Source organism: Malania oleifera, chromosome 10 (assembly GCF_029873635.1).
Source record: "Malania oleifera isolate guangnan ecotype guangnan chromosome 10, ASM2987363v1, whole genome shotgun sequence".
Lineage (NCBI taxonomy): Eukaryota > Viridiplantae > Streptophyta > Magnoliopsida > Santalales > Ximeniaceae > Malania > Malania oleifera.
Window position 1 is genome coordinate 28437618 of NC_080426.1, and position 16905 is coordinate 28454522.

A 16905-nucleotide genomic window follows, 5' to 3' on the forward strand; every position below is an offset into this window, starting at 1 on the left:
TCTTCAATGCACTTTTGCAGGGTTTGAGGCTGTCTTAGGCTTGAAAGTAAATCTTTGAAAAAGAGCTTATCCCTATTGACGATCGCACAAGAGGGCCTTTCCTTTTTGGCCTTTGGGGTTGTAAGATGGTAGCTTTCCCCATTAATTATAGGGCTCCCTCTAGGAGACGAATTCAATAATAGAGGAATGTGGGACCTCATTATTGAGAACTTCAAAAAATGTTTGGCAGGATAGAAAATGAGCTTCTTGTCAAAAAATTGGTAGACTCACTCTTATCAAGAGGTCCTTGACGATTTCCCGTCTATTCCATGGCTCTCCTTCCTTTATCGACTTCAGTTTCCTAAAGACTAGAAGGAATTTAAAGAAGGGCTCCTCTAGGGGAGCTTGGGAGGAGAAATTTAAATTTCATCTTGTCAAATGGGCATATGGTCAAACAAGCTATTTGTTAGGGAGAATTGGGTTTGAAATCCCTCCACACTTTCGACAAAGCCCTTGGGAAATGGTTGTGGAGGCCCATGAAGGAGAAAAATGGTCTTTGGGAATCATTGTTTTAGATATGGGCTTGAGCATAATGAATGGAGCACCCAAGTTGGTAGAGGAACATAGGGTGTAATGGTGTATGGGTTTGGAAATTCATTTTTGGGATGATGTTTTCCCTTTCATCATATTTCAAGTGAGGAATGGGGACATTATTTACTTTTGGCATGATGTGTGGCACTTTGGAGGGCCTCTAAGTATTTTCTTTCGCGCCATCTACGACTTAACCTGCAATAAGGAAGCCCTCATCAGCCATCAACTACAAATCTCGGATCAAAGGATAATCTATGAAATGTGGCAGATTAGGATTTGCATCATCTCACTGATTTCTACAACAATCTCTGCTTCTTTGAGCCCGAAGCATTCCCAATCAACTAAAATGGACTTTAGATGGAAATTGGGCTTTCACGGTCAAATCTTTGTACAGGTAACTCTCTCCAGTGGGATCGAACTGCCACAACTATGGATTCACATTTGGAAGATAGCTGCCCCTACAAAGGCTGCTTTTCTTGCGTGGGAGGCAACACATGGAAAGATTTTAATTGTTGCCTATAGGCTTTTTCTTTGCATGGCTGATGCAGAGTCAGTAGAGCACATCCTCCTTCATTGCTCCTGGACTAGGAACCTTTGGAATATGGCTCTGACCTTGATTGGACAATAATGGGCTACTGTCCCTCTGTGTGGAGGGGTTTTATGGCCTTTGAAAGAGATTCAGGAAACCATGAGAAGAGAAAGGCTTTGTCTCTCATCCCTTTTGCAATATTCTGTTGTGTTTGGAAAGAATGGAACAAGAGAGGGTTTAAAATTTCAACTACACTGCTTCAGATTAGTTAATTACAGTGAGTTGCTGTCGTTTCCAGCTGGCATAATGGGTTTGTGGTGAATGATCACAATGTAATTCTAGATTTCTGTGACACCTTGCTGGGTTGTTTACTGCATTTGTTGGCATCCTGACATACCCTTGATGCTTGTTTAATAAGGTTCCTTTTACTGATAAAAAAAAGATTCAGCATGATTCATTTAATCCTACAAAGAGAATAGAGTAATTCCTTCAACTTCCTGGCAATTCGGTGTTGGAGCAACAATTGATTGATTTTCATCTCCGTCCAGCTTTTGTTAGTCAAATTTTGAACACAACTTCTACTCCTATAATTAAACAATATAAGAGTGGGCTTCTACACAACTAACCAAGAAGAAAAATTTGATTCTGTTGTAGGTGGTGCGATTATTAAAATATTTTTTGTTCTTATACATAGGACATGTGGTAAGAGTGCTCTCTTGTAGACATGTGGATAGTAGCATGGTCTTAAATTTCCATGAAATTGTTGGAAATTTTGATTTCCATCCCCCTTGAAATTGAAATGGCAGTTGTTTTACATAATTTTTGTTGAAATTTCAGGTAACATTGAAAATTTATTGGAATCTCAAAATTTTAGGGAAAATTGTTGAAATTTTGCTGTAGAATGAAATTTCCTCGGAATTCGAATGAGAGATTTAGGAGTGAAGTGAAAATTTCTCTTAATTTATCTGTTTTTTGTTTTTATTGAAACAAAAAGATTATTAGAAGGGCTTTTGAAATTATATGAAAAAACTTACAACAATATTTTATCTAACCATTCATGTCTAAATTATCATTATTTATTTAATTAATAATATTTAAATGATTTTAGGAATTTCATTTGTATTAACTAAATTGTTAATGCACATTATTTTTGAAATATGCTTGATAAACGTGTTATATTACAACTTTTTCACCTCATACACAATGGAGATTTATTTAACTTGTCATATATTTGTGCTAAAACTTATATTATTACGTCTATTAACCATTTCTAAATTTTCATAAAAAAATTTCATGCTTGAAATCTTATTAAAGGGAAAAAGTCATTCGATTCTTTCTTGATGAATTTCCACACTTTTACATCGTATGGTCCTCTACTAGCTTGAGTAACCCAATTGTTATGCTCTAACCCATATTTGGAAGCAATGACTACTTGCCAAAGGTGGTCTTTCTCTTTTATGAATCTCCACAACCATTTCCAATGAAGGGCTTTATTGAAAGTGTGAAGGGACTTCAACCCGAACCCTCCTAAGTGTATAGGTTGTTTAACCATATCCGATTTGACAAGATGGAATTTGAATTCTGCCCCCACACTCCCCCATAAGAACCTCCTGTGAATTCCTTCAAGTCTCTTAGCAATTGAAGTTGAAAGAGCAAAATGGGTGATGAAATGGATGGGAAGGTTTGTCAAGGTACTTATAGAATGCGTAAGTTCGCCACCTTTAGATAAGGAGTTACTTTTCCATCCTGCCAATCTTTTTTTGAACTTCTCAGCTCTCAATAATAGGGTCCACTCTCCTTGATCTTTGAATTTGGCTCTAGGATGGAGCCCAAGATAAGTAATGAGGAAAGCTCCCATTCTTGCATCCTAGAACACCAGCAAGGGAAGGGCCTCTTGTGCTGTCGCCAATTGGAATAAGTACACTTTTTCCAAGTTTTACTTTCAAGCCCGAGACGGTCTCAAACCTTGCCAAAATGCATCGCTTATTGAGAATTTAAAGGGGGATGCCTTCTTAGAAAATGATGGTATCATCTGCCGACAAAAGATGTGACACTTCAATGGATCTTCCTTTGTTGCCCACTTTGAGACAATTAAGAAGCCCTTATGTAGCAGCTTTCTTTAGCATGAGGCTTAGCACCTCCATCACAAGGAACAAGAAGGGAGACAAGGGATTCCCTTATCTCAAACCTTTAGAGGAGCGAAAGAAACCTAATGGACAACTATTTATGAACATTGAGAAGCTTGGAGTATTGTTGCATTGAGCGATCCAAGTGTACCAATGCTCCCCCCCAAAGCCCAATTTTTTTAGAAGGTGCTAAAGGAAGTTCCAATTGAAGTGGTCAAAGGTTTTCTCCACGTTGAGCTTGCACACCCCACCACTTTTTCCTTCCTTCTGATGAGAATCCACAACTTCATTAGCAATAATGGCAGCATTCATGATCTATCTTCCACCCACAAAGGCATGATGGAATTGTCCAATGACTTCTGAAATGACTCTTTTGTTCTCGTAGTGAGAACTTTGGAAAGGATCTTATAAATGCTTCCCACCAAGATGATTGGACGAAAATCCTTGATATTGACAATTTCTATTTTCTTTGGAATCAAGGTTGAAATGGTGGCGTTAATGATGGTTACAAATCTACCTGATCTAGACAACAACAACAACAAAACCAAGCCTTAGTCCCACTAGGTGGGGTCTGTTATATGAATCCTTTTCCGCCATATCCGATCATGGACCGTTTCTTTTGATAGATTCAGGGATATTAAATCCTTATTTGCTATCTCTTCCCAACTTATTTTAGGTCTACCCCTATCCCTTCTACTGCTCCCCACAGTAACTAACTCACTCTTCCTCACAGGTGCACTATGTGGCCTATATTGCAAGTGTCCATACCATCTGAGTCATTCCTCCCTTATTTTTTTATAGGAGCTACACCTAACTTACCACGAATATGTTCATTCCTTAATTTATCTTTCAATGTTATATCACTCATCCATCTAAGCATTCTCATCTCGGCAACTTTTACTTTTTGGATATTATGTTTTTTCGTCGCCCAACATAATATTTGCAATATTTGTGTAATTTAGGGGTTTGTTTGTAATTCATGTTGTTTTAGGGATATATGTGAAATTTCATTTATAGAGGCTTTCTTATTAGTAGTGTGCGAAAGTTCTTCCTGGTGCAGACAGTTGATGTCATGGTTCGAAATCGCGGTCGCGGGTAACGTCGCGAAACGGTCGCGGGTGTAGCGGGTCGCGGGAGACGCGCGTGTTACGTAACGGGAAGCGGGCGTAACGGTCGTGAATTTTTTTCACACATGCACAACCATGCCAAAATTAAAAAATAAGCATGAAATCCATTAATACATGATTTTTAATGAATTTTGCAGGCTTTCATTCACCCTACAAATGCTTTTTAATAGGCATTATGATTTTTATATTAATTTTAGTGCGCTGTTTACAAAAAAAAGCATATTTTTTTATAGTTTACATTAGTTTAATGAGTAAAAAGATGTAGAAATGTAAGAATCAATTAATTAAAGTCATAAAGTTACTAAAAATGAATCAATACTCAATAGACTTAATACTCAATATACACATTACAGTGATTACATATACATGAATTTAAAAAGTGATTAATATCAAATATCAATAAATAGTTGAAAATACATGAATACAATATTATAAATTTATAACATAACACATGTCACCACCAAAAAGAATGACGTGGAGGGTCTTCATAATTTGCATCTGTATCTTGAGATTGGGATGGGAAATTATCTCCCCATCCTTGTGGAAATACATAGTTAAATGAACCCAAGTTTGCGTCATTTTGTTGTTGCTCTTGAAAATGTACTGGTGATGAAAATTCTCCTGAATAATGTCTATAAGTTGGGGCAGGGGCTGGCTCTGGGTAGTGTGTAGAAGAAGACTCACTAGATCCTGAGATTCCTATTCCACTGGGATAAAAATGTGAGTCACGAGATGCATAATGTGGATATGCTGGATGAGATCCATATGATTGTGATGATGAACCATCTAAACCAAAGTCGCCAAAACTACGAACCACACCATATGAATCTTCAGTAGAATCGCTAGGGTCACCACGAGCACTCCTTCTCCTGGGTTGTGAAGATTGGTTCCCTGGAGGAATACTCAAGTCATAATTTTCAGGTATGTCATGTAGTCCATAAGGATCAGAAGGATATATATCCTTTCCAAATGATGTCCCTGTATCATATCCATAATTATATTCTACACCGCCGCCTCCACCACCACCACTGCCACCCCCCCCCAACCCCAGCTCCAGCACCACTATTACCATCATCATCACTTGGTGGGCTTAAACCAAGATTGTCATCACTTTGTGTGCGTTCAGGACTTGAACTTGAATCATCATGCGCGTTTATTGGTGGTTGATCACCTCCTTCTGTAGTACCACCAACCTCTTCATTTAACCAATTTGAATTGTCCTGACCGTCGAGTAGTGGTGTCTCTCTCTCCTCTAACCATTGACTTAAAGGATCATCTTCTTCGAAAATGTAGTCCAAATTGATAGGATTGAAACCCTCTTCAATTTCTCGTTGGCTTCTTCTCATTGTACGTCTTAACTTTAACCTCATGTTGTAATGTACGAAAACAAGTTTTTGTAGTCTCATGTACTTTAATCTATTTCTTGTTTTCGTATGGATGAGGCTAAAGGTGCTCCAATTACGCTCACAGTTCGAAGCTGATGTGGTCTGGCTAAGAACTTTAATTGCTATTCTTTGGAGCTCAGGAGCACACAAGCCATAATGAATCCACCATTCAGCTGCATGAATAATTAAAAAGAGTTTTATGTTAGTATAGCGTATTTCAAAAGTCAAATTTGAACACAAAGAGAGAAAATAGAGTAATTCTCTATTATTTAGCTATATAGCCATATTTACTAGGATTTGTTTGTTTTACTGCCCTTTGAGCCAACGGGGTTCCAAAAGTCTCCTGCTTATCTCGATATAGCAACAACTAAAAAAGGATGATTGTGAAATATAATTAATTAATTAGATATATTAATAATTATTCTTAAAAGTATTATTAAATACTAGAACAATTCATTATTCAATTTAATGGAACCAATACTTACTTGATTAATAGCCCGAATTTGAGTATCTATATCGGGTACCAACTTGGTTATCACTTTTTTAACTCCATCCATGACTTCTCTAGCAACTTCAGGAGAGGGTGGGGCACCATAAAGAAATTATGGGTTCAAAAAATACCCTACAATTAAATTTAGAAACATATTAATCAATAGTTTTCTAATGCAACCATGCATAATTTAAAAGTTAAAATAATAAGAAATTGTATTTGATTTACACTTACCAGCAGCGTGCAAATCTTGGTGCAACTGAAAACTTCACCGGTTGTCAATAATTTTCCAATAGTCTTTGTAAAACCGGCAATCTTTTTGAATGGCCAACTTCGCCCTATCAATTGCCTCGTATATGAAGCCCATGGTTGGTTTTTCATCACCATCAACCAATTTAAGAACTTTCACCAAGGGTTCTTGCACTTTAATTATATCAGAGGCCTTTTGCCAAAACTCTTTGCCTAAGATAATTTTCTTTGAATCATATGCTGGGCCTGATTTTGCCATTCCAAACCTTGAGTTTTTCCAAGCATCAAATGTAAACATTTCCCTTAGTGCTTGTTTATGCCTGACAATAGTCTCCAAAGCAATGAAATTTGTGGCAAATCGAGTGATGGCAGGGCGAAGTAACTCTTTATTATTTGTGAATTTCTTCATGAAATTCACTGTCCATGTGTGGTTGTAAATAAATGAGGTTATTGTTCTTGCATCTTCTAAGACCTTCTTCACGTTACTTTTCTTACCAATATCTTCAAGAATAAGGTCTATGCAATGAGCTGCACATGCTGTCCAATAGAGATTGGGCCTCTTCTGCATTAATAATTTTCCTCCTGCCTTCATTGCAGCTTCATTATCAGTCACTACTTGGACAACATTCTCTTCTCCAATTTCTTCAACCACCTCATCCATTAATCTGAAATGAAATTATAAATTCAATAATTACTACTATTTAATTAAAAACATGCAAGTCCATAATACTATTTGCATATACAATTAAAATTAGAAAATTACCTGAAATAATATTCAGCTGTTCTGCTTGGCACATCAGAGGCATCAACTGATTTATGAAACACGGTGCCTCTATCGCAATAAACTAAAAAGTTTATAATGTGTTTTCTAGTTGGTCCTGACCAACCATCACACATAAGTGTTACACCTCTTTCCTTCCAAATTCCAGCAAAAGAAGCTATATAATTTTTCATTTCTTGATACTCTTGCTCCAAATAAATTTCAGATATCTCATAGGGTGATGGACCCTTCACCCCCTTTCCAAACTCTACAGCAATATCAAGCATAGGCTGCATAAATGGAGAGTCAGCTACATTCGCTGGAATCCGATTATAAATTAGGAATTTTCCAACCGCTTTTTCTAATTTACTTCTTAAACCTTTCAGTAACTTTGTGTTGAGTTTTGGTTGTTTCGCACTCTTGCTTCTTTCTAAAATAGGATCCATTGCCTTTAGTCTAGCTTCAGGGGCATCAGGATTGATCCATTGTCGTCCACTACCTCCAGCTTCTCGACCACTATAAGATCGAGCTCCTGCTCTATTGAAACCACTGGTAGCACCACTGCCAGAGCCACCTCCCTCTTCATAAATATTACCCCTTCCAGTTGTTCTTGCTCGAAATCTTTGTCTCTCTTCCCATTGTTGTTGTGATCGCATGCTTTCTTGTCGAGCAAATCTCATACTTTCTTCTTCCAAGTCTTCTTCATCGCTCAAATTCTCAAAATCTCCTCTAATTTGGGCTTCTGCTTCTTCTTGCCTTTTTTGTTTATCTCTTTTCTTCTCAGCATACTGTTGTAGATGTTTCATCATTTGTTCTCTTACTTGTGTGGTCACATTTGAGCATCTAGCTACTTGACCCTTTTTATGTGCCAAGTGTTGTTTCAAGCGTGTAATGCCCCCTTTGATTATCTTCCCACATAACTTACACATAATAACATGTCTATTACCGTCTACCGCAGTACCAAAATGCCATCCAATATCTTCACTAGGTAAGTTTTCATTTCCTCTATCACGTGACATATTGATAGACTTAATTTGATGATCTCTACACAAAATATAAAGAAAATACACAGTTACAACCTTCCTACAATGACAGGAATAATATAATTAGTAATTTAGTAAATATTAAATAATAAGTACTAAATAGTCCTAATTTTAAATACTTATTACGTAAAAATAAGTATAATATTTGATTAAAAATAATAAGTAATGTTTATTATTTTTATATATAAATAAACAAAATTATAAAATATTAGATATTTTATTACAAAAAAAATATATTCCTTTATCTTTAAAAAGATATTTTCATTATTTTTTATAGCTTGATTTTATTTTCATTTATAACTATAAGAAATTAACAGGTGAAAAAGATTTTTGCTCTACTTTCATATACATCATAGCATCACAAATAGAGATCCATACATTACAAATTGACTATTTAATTTTTTAAACATTTTCTCAGTATATGGATTAAAATATGAGATTTTTTATTACAAAAAAATATATTCCTTTATCTTTAAAAAGGTATTTTCATTATTTTTTTAACTTGATTTTATTTTTATTTATAACTATAAGAAATTAACATTGTAATTTTAAAGGTGGAAAAAACTTGCTCTACTTTTATATACATCACAGCATCACTAATAGAGATCCGTACAGTATAAATTTTCTATTTAATTTTTTAAGCATTTTCTCAGTTTATGGATTAAAATAAATTTTTTCTACAAATTCCAGTAGTAAACTAGTAATTAGCAAAAATCTGAATTATTAATATATTAACTATTAGGTTAAAATGTTTTTTATTAAGTTATCAATTTTTACTTTATTTGATAACTGAAAAACAAAAAATTGATCATGTAACGATTTATTTTACCTAATTTTAAATTTAACGTCAAAATGATATTTTAAAACTTAAAAAATATTTATAAATAGGAAATATGTGATAAAACTAAATTTTCCTAATTACCTTTTAAAAAATATAAGACAATTAAAATATTTATAAATTAAGAAAATTTTATTTTACATAATTATTACTATTTTTTGATTTTTTACTCTATTAAATTACTCTTTTTTTAATTCAATTTAACAAACATAATTTACAACAAATTATAATTAAAAAAAAAACATAATAAAAAGTTTAAGATGTGGGATATTTCTGATCTTTGAAAAGAAAAAAAAAACAAGAGCTGCATCTATAGGCAAGGCATAAGACTAGAAAAGAGTATTTTTTGTACTAATGTTGTATCTTGGAAGTCTGTAACCATAATACTATTAGTCTATTTCTAACGGTGTCAGCTTTCAAAAAATGTTAATGCGATACCATATAAATGAAATTGATATTGTATATGAATATAATAATTTACAACAAAAAAAATGCTGTTAGGGGAAATAATTATGCAAAATGTTGTTTTACTCACAAATATAAAATAGCATAGAAATAGAACATGAGAAATTGTCCACTCCATATTTTTGGAATGCCATGTCATAGTCATTTATTTTAAAATAATATATATTTTATATGCAATGAAACCAAAAGGAAAGAAAGAATACGTAAAGAATGAATAAAAGTATGTTAATCAAAACAGAATATGACATGCTTAAATTGTTTAGGAACCAATTTGCATATTAAATGAATCTGAAATTTTAAAGCTTTTTACTCTATTAAATTACTCTTTTTTTTTTTTAATTCAATTTAACAAACATTACTTACAATAAATTATAATTTTAAAAAAAAACATAATAAAATATTTAAGATGTGGTTGTGGGTGTTGAGTGTTATTGAAATAAAGCTTATCTCATACGCGAGATGAGCAGAGGGCAGAGAGTCTGAGACTCTGAGTGAGACCGAGAGAGGGGAGGCGACTCGGAGGATGGAGGAGCCTCGAAGCCTCGAAGCTTCGTGCGACGACTGGCGGAGGGCTGGCTGGTGGCTGCGAGTGTGACGACGCTGATGACTGGTAGAGGGCTGGCTGGTGGCGGCGAGTGCGACGACTGGCGGTGGCGGATAAAGCTGCCTTCGGCCACTCTCAAGCTTCGAAGAACTTTGTTAGGTTCAGGATTCAGGAAACGAAGGCTGCGAAGATGAGTAACTCAGGCTTCAAAGGAGTGAAGGCGTGAAGCCTTCTTATAGCTTCAGCGGCTCGGCCAACAAAACTGCAAGTAAGTATTTTTGTTCTTTGAATGTTAGATTTAGGTAGATTGAATGGTAGATGGGTGCTTGGGACTCGGGAAAGGGGGAAAGGAACGCTGCGCAGCAGAAAGCAGATTCTGCAAGTTGTCGGTATGTAACGGTCCGTAACGGACTGTTACGGAGTGTAACGTAGGGGTAACGGCTGTTACGGACCGTTACGGAGACGTAACGGCCGTTACGGCTGTGAATTTTTTCCGAACCGCATTATCGGCCCGGATCGGTTTCGGAGCCCTTGATTTACGTTACGTATCGGCCGTTACGTTACGTAACGGCCGTTATTTAAAACCATGGTTGATGTTCAATTTTAATTTAGTTGTGAGTGTAAGTTCCCCCTGGTATCTCCTCTCTCCTCCCTTCCTTCCTCTCTTCTTTTTCTTCTTATTTCTACCATGGCTGCAGATCATTGATGCTGCCCCTGCTCATGATCCTTGATACCATTAGAATAGTAGTCTTTATTGCATGGATATTTCCAAGGTGCTTTTGTTCCACACCTTTATCTTTTCAACCCCTTCAGCTTTGATGCTGACACATAACTAACTTCCCCCTTTATATGAAGCATGGTCCACCAGAGTTTGAGGTCGCCAAAGCCATTGTGCTTTGGCCACATGTTCTTGAATTGAAAAAGGGTCTTCCCCGATTTAATCCCTCTGTGTCAATGTGAATTCCGAGATGGGCCTAGGAAGGAGGCTCTAGTTTTGGGAGTGAGAACCCACAAAAAGTTATACAGAATTTTAAGCAAACACGAGACCTGAATTGAATCATTCTGCAACTTCACAGCATTAAGATTCCACCAAATAAGAATTCCTCCTGCACTACCCTTAGTATTAATGGAGATCAGCCACATGCATCTAGGCCCCATATATCTCTTACTAAGAGCTGATTCATTGTCTCCACCTTGGTTCCTTGCAAGAAAACAATATCGATGCTCCAATCTTTGAGAAAGGACTTGATTAAAATTCTTTTAGATTTGTTGTTTAGCCCCCTCACATTCCAAGATATGAGTTTTCTTGACATGTTTTAACAATGTAACCCCAGCTTCTTCTTGCTTCTGCCATATCTGAGCATCCTTTCATTTTATCATAGTTTACTGAACATCCCAAGTTTTTAAACTCCCTATTGGTGGTGTCAAATTTTTGGTTGCTGCCAAAAGATTTTTTAGAGTTAGTTTGTGCCTATTTTGGTGTTCTGGTTCTGGATTGTCCTCTACAGCACGAGTTTCTGTTAACAAAGAGGGAGGGTCTTGCAGAGGGAGACTACTCCCCAAAGCAATCCACCTTTTCTGCTGTCTTGTTCGAACCTTCATGGAGTTTGAATGGCTTGAAGGAGTTGGGCTGGGCTGTTGTAAAAGTCTTTTGGCTGGGAGACCAAAGGGAGAAGGCCCCATGTTCGAATTGCCAAAGCCCACCCCCTTTTCAATGGAGGAGAAGTGCTTTGGCTGACTATCTTTGGCCCAAGGGATTCAAATTTATAGGTTCGGCTATTCTTTCCGACAACACTCGCGAATGAGCACGTGTCTAGTCGTCTACCCCGAAGTCTTCCAAGCAAATTATGAACTAGACAAACTCCTTTGAGCTCCAGGAAAATGGACATTTATCTAACTTTTCAGTATTCCTTGAGCTTGATGATGTTGGTGCTCTCGCCTTCAATAACCAGGTTAAAGGTCTTTCTCTCAACCATCCCTGCTTGTTTTGCATTGGCCATGGTTGAAAGCTAAAGGAAAGGAAGTCTGAACAGTGAGAGAAAGTCGAGGAATCAAAGTTGGGTGGAAGAAAGAAAGAGGGGAAAAGAGATCTAGGGTTTGCAGCCAGAAAAGGAGAGAGTGGATGGAGGAAGGGGTGAAGAGGAGAGGTCAAGTAGTATTCCAAGGTTAGGTTAATCAGCGAAAGAAGATCTGCCATGGTTGTGAGCTCAGAGGAAGGATGGGGAGCATCACAACGAGAATCATCCTTTTTATTAAAAGGTATCCCACAATCACAAAAGATATTGTTCGTTCTTGGTGTTCCTTCACAGTGGCACTATTGTGGCTTGTGAGGTTCAATTAGTTTTTAGCTGCCTCAAACATGCATTCATACCAAGCTACATTGATTCTGTTTAAGAGGCAGCTGGGGTGCAGTAAGAAGGCTTTTTGGTATTTGTTATAGTTATCAAGATCTAATGTCTCATTGTTTCAAGTCCTTTTTGTTGTTTGTCAAATTGTTAAAAGAATTTGTCAATTTTTTGAACTGGTTATGGCCTGTTTGTTGCTAGCATAAAATACAACCGAGGGAAAAAATATGTTGCCAACAGTGTTTACATTGCAAGCATTTCGTTGTGAAACATCCTTTTCTATTGCTGACAAGTTCTTTCTTTGTTGGTGTACTGTCTGTACTGTTCTTTTCAATTGAATATTTTTTCAATGCACCACAGCTTGGAACCTTTGTTATGTCTCTCCTTGTGGAAAGAACCCTATTTTTTTTCAATTTTTTCTTAAGTACTACGATAACGCTATCTTTTTTATCGCTGTAATGCCAAGAGATATTTTATTCTTGTACTGATTAGAATGTTTTTTATTCTCCATTTGAATCTGTCCTATTTTCCTATTATTTATGTAATTTGTTAGAAGACTGCATTTGATTTCTTGTTGTAATGCTTTTTTAGCTTGTGAGTTTGTCACTCATCTCCTTTCACCATTTAGCTAATAGAACAAGAAGCAACTGAATTAAAGAATAAGTTTTCTACCCCAAGGCGTTCAATGCTGGAGGATTCTGATGGTGCTCAATTCGAAGAAATTGATGTTATTCCAAATGAAGAAATGTTACTGGTACTTTAATGAAGCACTGTTTTAAATGAGATCTGTTCCCTTTTTATGGTCTGTTATTCAAGTGGTGTTGACATTCATTCACTGTTTCTTGTTGTAATTTCAGGCATTTAGTGAGAAGGGTTATGTTAAGCGGATGAAGCCTAACACCTTTAATCTTCAAAATCGCGGAACAATTGGAAAATCTGTTGGCAAATTGAGAGTAAATGATATGATGTCAGACTTCCTTGTTTGTCATACCCATGATCATATTCTTTATTTCAGGTACATATAATTTATCTCCATCGTTGGACAAGATGTCAGACTTCCTTATTTGTAATGTCTGTTATCATACTCTTTCTTTATTTCAGCTATTTATAATTTACTTCCATGATAAAATTCAGTTTCCCCTTCAGTTCTGATTGTTCTATTTGACGTATTTTTCCTTTTAACTTTCTCGAAAACTCTTTGTTAGGGGTTGCAAATGCATGCAAGTATATATATATATTCCATAATTTATACATATAACATTTATTTATATATATTTTCAGGTTTTGAACCTTTATTTTAGTCAGAATCCTCTATTGATTGATCATCTTTGGTTATCATCTCATGTTGACGATTTTTACTGAATTCATTTCAAGCACTGCAGCTGTTGGTTATAGGAACATTGGTACTGTAAAAGATACACTTTCCCTTTGTGTTACATGAGCCACACTTATTCAGTCTGGCTTTAAGGTATTATGAAGACTTCACCTGTAGGGCTGAGGTGATTGCATCCCATGGCTGTGACTATTATCTCCTCAACCACGCTTATTCAGTCTTTTTATGGCTGTCACTAATTGAGGTCCTCTATCTCTGCATTTCTAGGTTTTTTAACGGTGTGTAAACAATATTTTAACATTATGTTAAGGTCAACAATGTATGTAAAGGCACCTCAAGGGAATAAGAACATCTAACAAGGATAATTCAGCCAACAAGAATTGTCCTTGGTACCTCCTGCTAAGTGCTAACCAGGGCTCTGATATTCTGTTAAGTTGCCACTTGTTCCCAAAAGCTTTAACTATTTGGTTGTGGGCCAAAAGTGTATACTAAGCCTTAATACTGTATATGCTAAATGTTTATCAAGCTTTAGATTGGAATCCACCCTAAAAAGCTTATAAGCCTTTGGAATGATGTGATTGTTTCCTTGCTTTTGCCTCTGGAAATTTGTTTGGTCATCTGTATTTAGATGAAAATAAACTGTGCATCTAATTATTTCTAATTTCATGATTTTTTGGGGGAACTTCCACTGTACTCTGTATATTTTTTTGTAACACAGCTATTTTGATAGTGGTATGAGCTGACGATGAGCTAATTTTGCAGTGATAAGGGAATAGTGTACTCAGCTCGTGCGTTTAAAATTCCAGAATGCACTCGAGCTGCTGCTGGTACACCACTGGTCCAGGTATGCAGTTTTTTCTGTCCCCTGCTTTTCAGGAGCATTTTTAGTCTGCCTAATTGTTTTCTTCATCATTTTTTATGTTAAACCAGGTTTTATCATTATCTGATGGTGAGAGAATAACTTCTGTCATTCCTGTGAGCGGATTTTCTGAAGATCAGTATCTTCTAATGCTTACAGGAAATGGCTACATCAAGAAAGTATCTTTGAATTCGTTCTCATCAATCAGATCGACAGGAATCATAGCAATTCAATTGGTTTGTCATCTTCTTTCCTCCTATTGTTTTGGTGTTCCCAGAAATGCCTCATTAATGAACTTGACAGGTTCCTGGTGATGAGCTAAAATGGGTTCGTCTTTGCACAAATGATGATGTTGTTGCCATGGCTTCACAAAATGGAATGGTTATTCTGAGTTCTTGCGAGATTGTAAGTTCTCTTGTTGTGCTTATCATCATATATGTCATCTTTTCAAATGCTGTTTCAGCTGCAAGAGAATATATATATATATATATATATATTGAAATTAGAAATCCATATGCAAAAGTTTATGTACTTCTATGAAGATTAAGGTGAACTTTTTTAATAAAATTTTAAATAAAAATTTCCAATGCAAATCATTGATTTTAAATAAATATTTTTTTTATTACATGTATTATTATGAAAATATATATTTATTTTTTGATTGGAAAAAAGAGAATTCATTAAAAGGGAACCAAGCATGTTCCACCCATTTACAAGCAGAGGAGAGAAAAAATAAATAAAAACAAAAGAAACCAATTAGCAGTGACAGTGAATCCAAGAGATTGAAAATTTAATGTGTCCAGCATTTACTGCTCACTAAACCAGGAGGAAAGCATAAGAGCTATCTGTCCCATTGGATTGTGAGAGAACTAGCAGTTGCTTCATGAGCTCTGGCATTTCTTTATCTCCACGTAACTTGAAAGACGGTGAGAGGGGTCAAGGAAGAGGTAGTTTTGGATACCCTTTCAAGCCTGAATTTTCTTTCTCACATATTGAGTGGCCTAGGGGCAGCGGAGCAGATGGTGGACAACAGTTTCAGCATTAACTTTGCAGAGAAAGCATTTGTTGACCAAGGTGAAACCCCTTCTCTGAACATTTCCGAGTATAAGAATCTTCCCGAAAGCTGCCTCCCAAGCAAGATTAGCAACTTTGGTTGGTGCAAGAGTTTCCCAAATGGCTTTCCAAGGGAAATCAGGTCTGGCCTCCGAGCACCTGTCCAGCTGCTTGTTGAAGGAGCTGACCATGAAGTAACCTTTTCTAGTGAGCTTCCATTAGGGCACGTTCAGAATTATCCTACTGGGGAAGTTTATATAGAGGCAGCCATAAAATTCAGCGACAGCATCATGCTCTTGACATGAGCACTTCGAGCAAAAAGGGGTGTTCTAGGATGCCCGTTGATGGAATTTTCCAAAGCATCTTTGTTACAGGTGAGGTTAAAGATTGTAGGGAATTGAAAGCTTAGGGGGGATAGATCGCACCAACACTCATGCTGAAAGGAAGGTGTTGTTCTCAACATGGATTAGAGTGAAGAAATCCTTCCATTCTTCCTATTAGAGTGAAGAAATCCTTCCATCCTTCCTAATTGATTCCCAAACAGTTACCCATAGAACTGCTTCAGATTATTGGAAATCCACTTGTGGTGATCAAGGCCGTTTTTAATGCAATGTTCCACTTGTGTTTTTGATGGAGTGAGTTTAACACCATTAAAGAGGAAGTTGGGCTTTTGACTGGCCATTTTTTTCCAAAGTTTTCAATACGCCCAATCATCCTAGGTGGCAGCTTGTACAAATTCCTTTTCAAGGTCCTTGCAGCTAGGGACAAATGTGCAATTTCAGAATTTATTGGGAAACACCAACATGCCTTTGTTGCAGGTAGACAGATCATGGATTCTAGACCTGGCGAAGCAGATTGGACCGAATAATCCATGGCGGTTTAGGTGGATTATCGGGTGAGAATATTACAATCCATATCCGACTCTATTAAGTTGCGGATTTATGGCAGTTCAGATTTGATAATCCGTGGTGGATGGCGGATAATCTGTCATTTTCATCCATAATATAATTTTTTTTACCATCCAATGAACTTGAAGTTTTTTTTTTAAAAATATATAATTTGGTAATTGTTAACATTTAATAACCAATCACAAAATTATATACATTTTTAAAAATTTTTCAGGACATGAATTAGCAGATTTTGTTTTGATCACGAGAAAATTGAGTATTTGGGCTTGAGTTTGAATGTG

At 36.3% G+C, this 16905-nt stretch overlaps 1 protein-coding gene across 1 annotated transcript in view; it reads left to right on the plus strand.

The window, feature by feature from the left end:
• LOC131166806 (DNA gyrase subunit A, chloroplastic/mitochondrial) overlaps positions 1-16905 on the plus strand; it is an 82377-nt gene that overhangs the window by 51764 nt on the left and 13708 nt on the right. The window contains exons 18-22 of the mRNA XM_058125392.1: positions 13100-13225; positions 13329-13486; positions 14567-14648; positions 14735-14899; positions 14967-15068. Of these exons, the coding sequence (XP_057981375.1) occupies positions 13100-13225; positions 13329-13486; positions 14567-14648; positions 14735-14899; positions 14967-15068 (633 nt within the window). The remainder of the gene's footprint in view (positions 1-13099; positions 13226-13328; positions 13487-14566; positions 14649-14734; positions 14900-14966; positions 15069-16905) is intronic.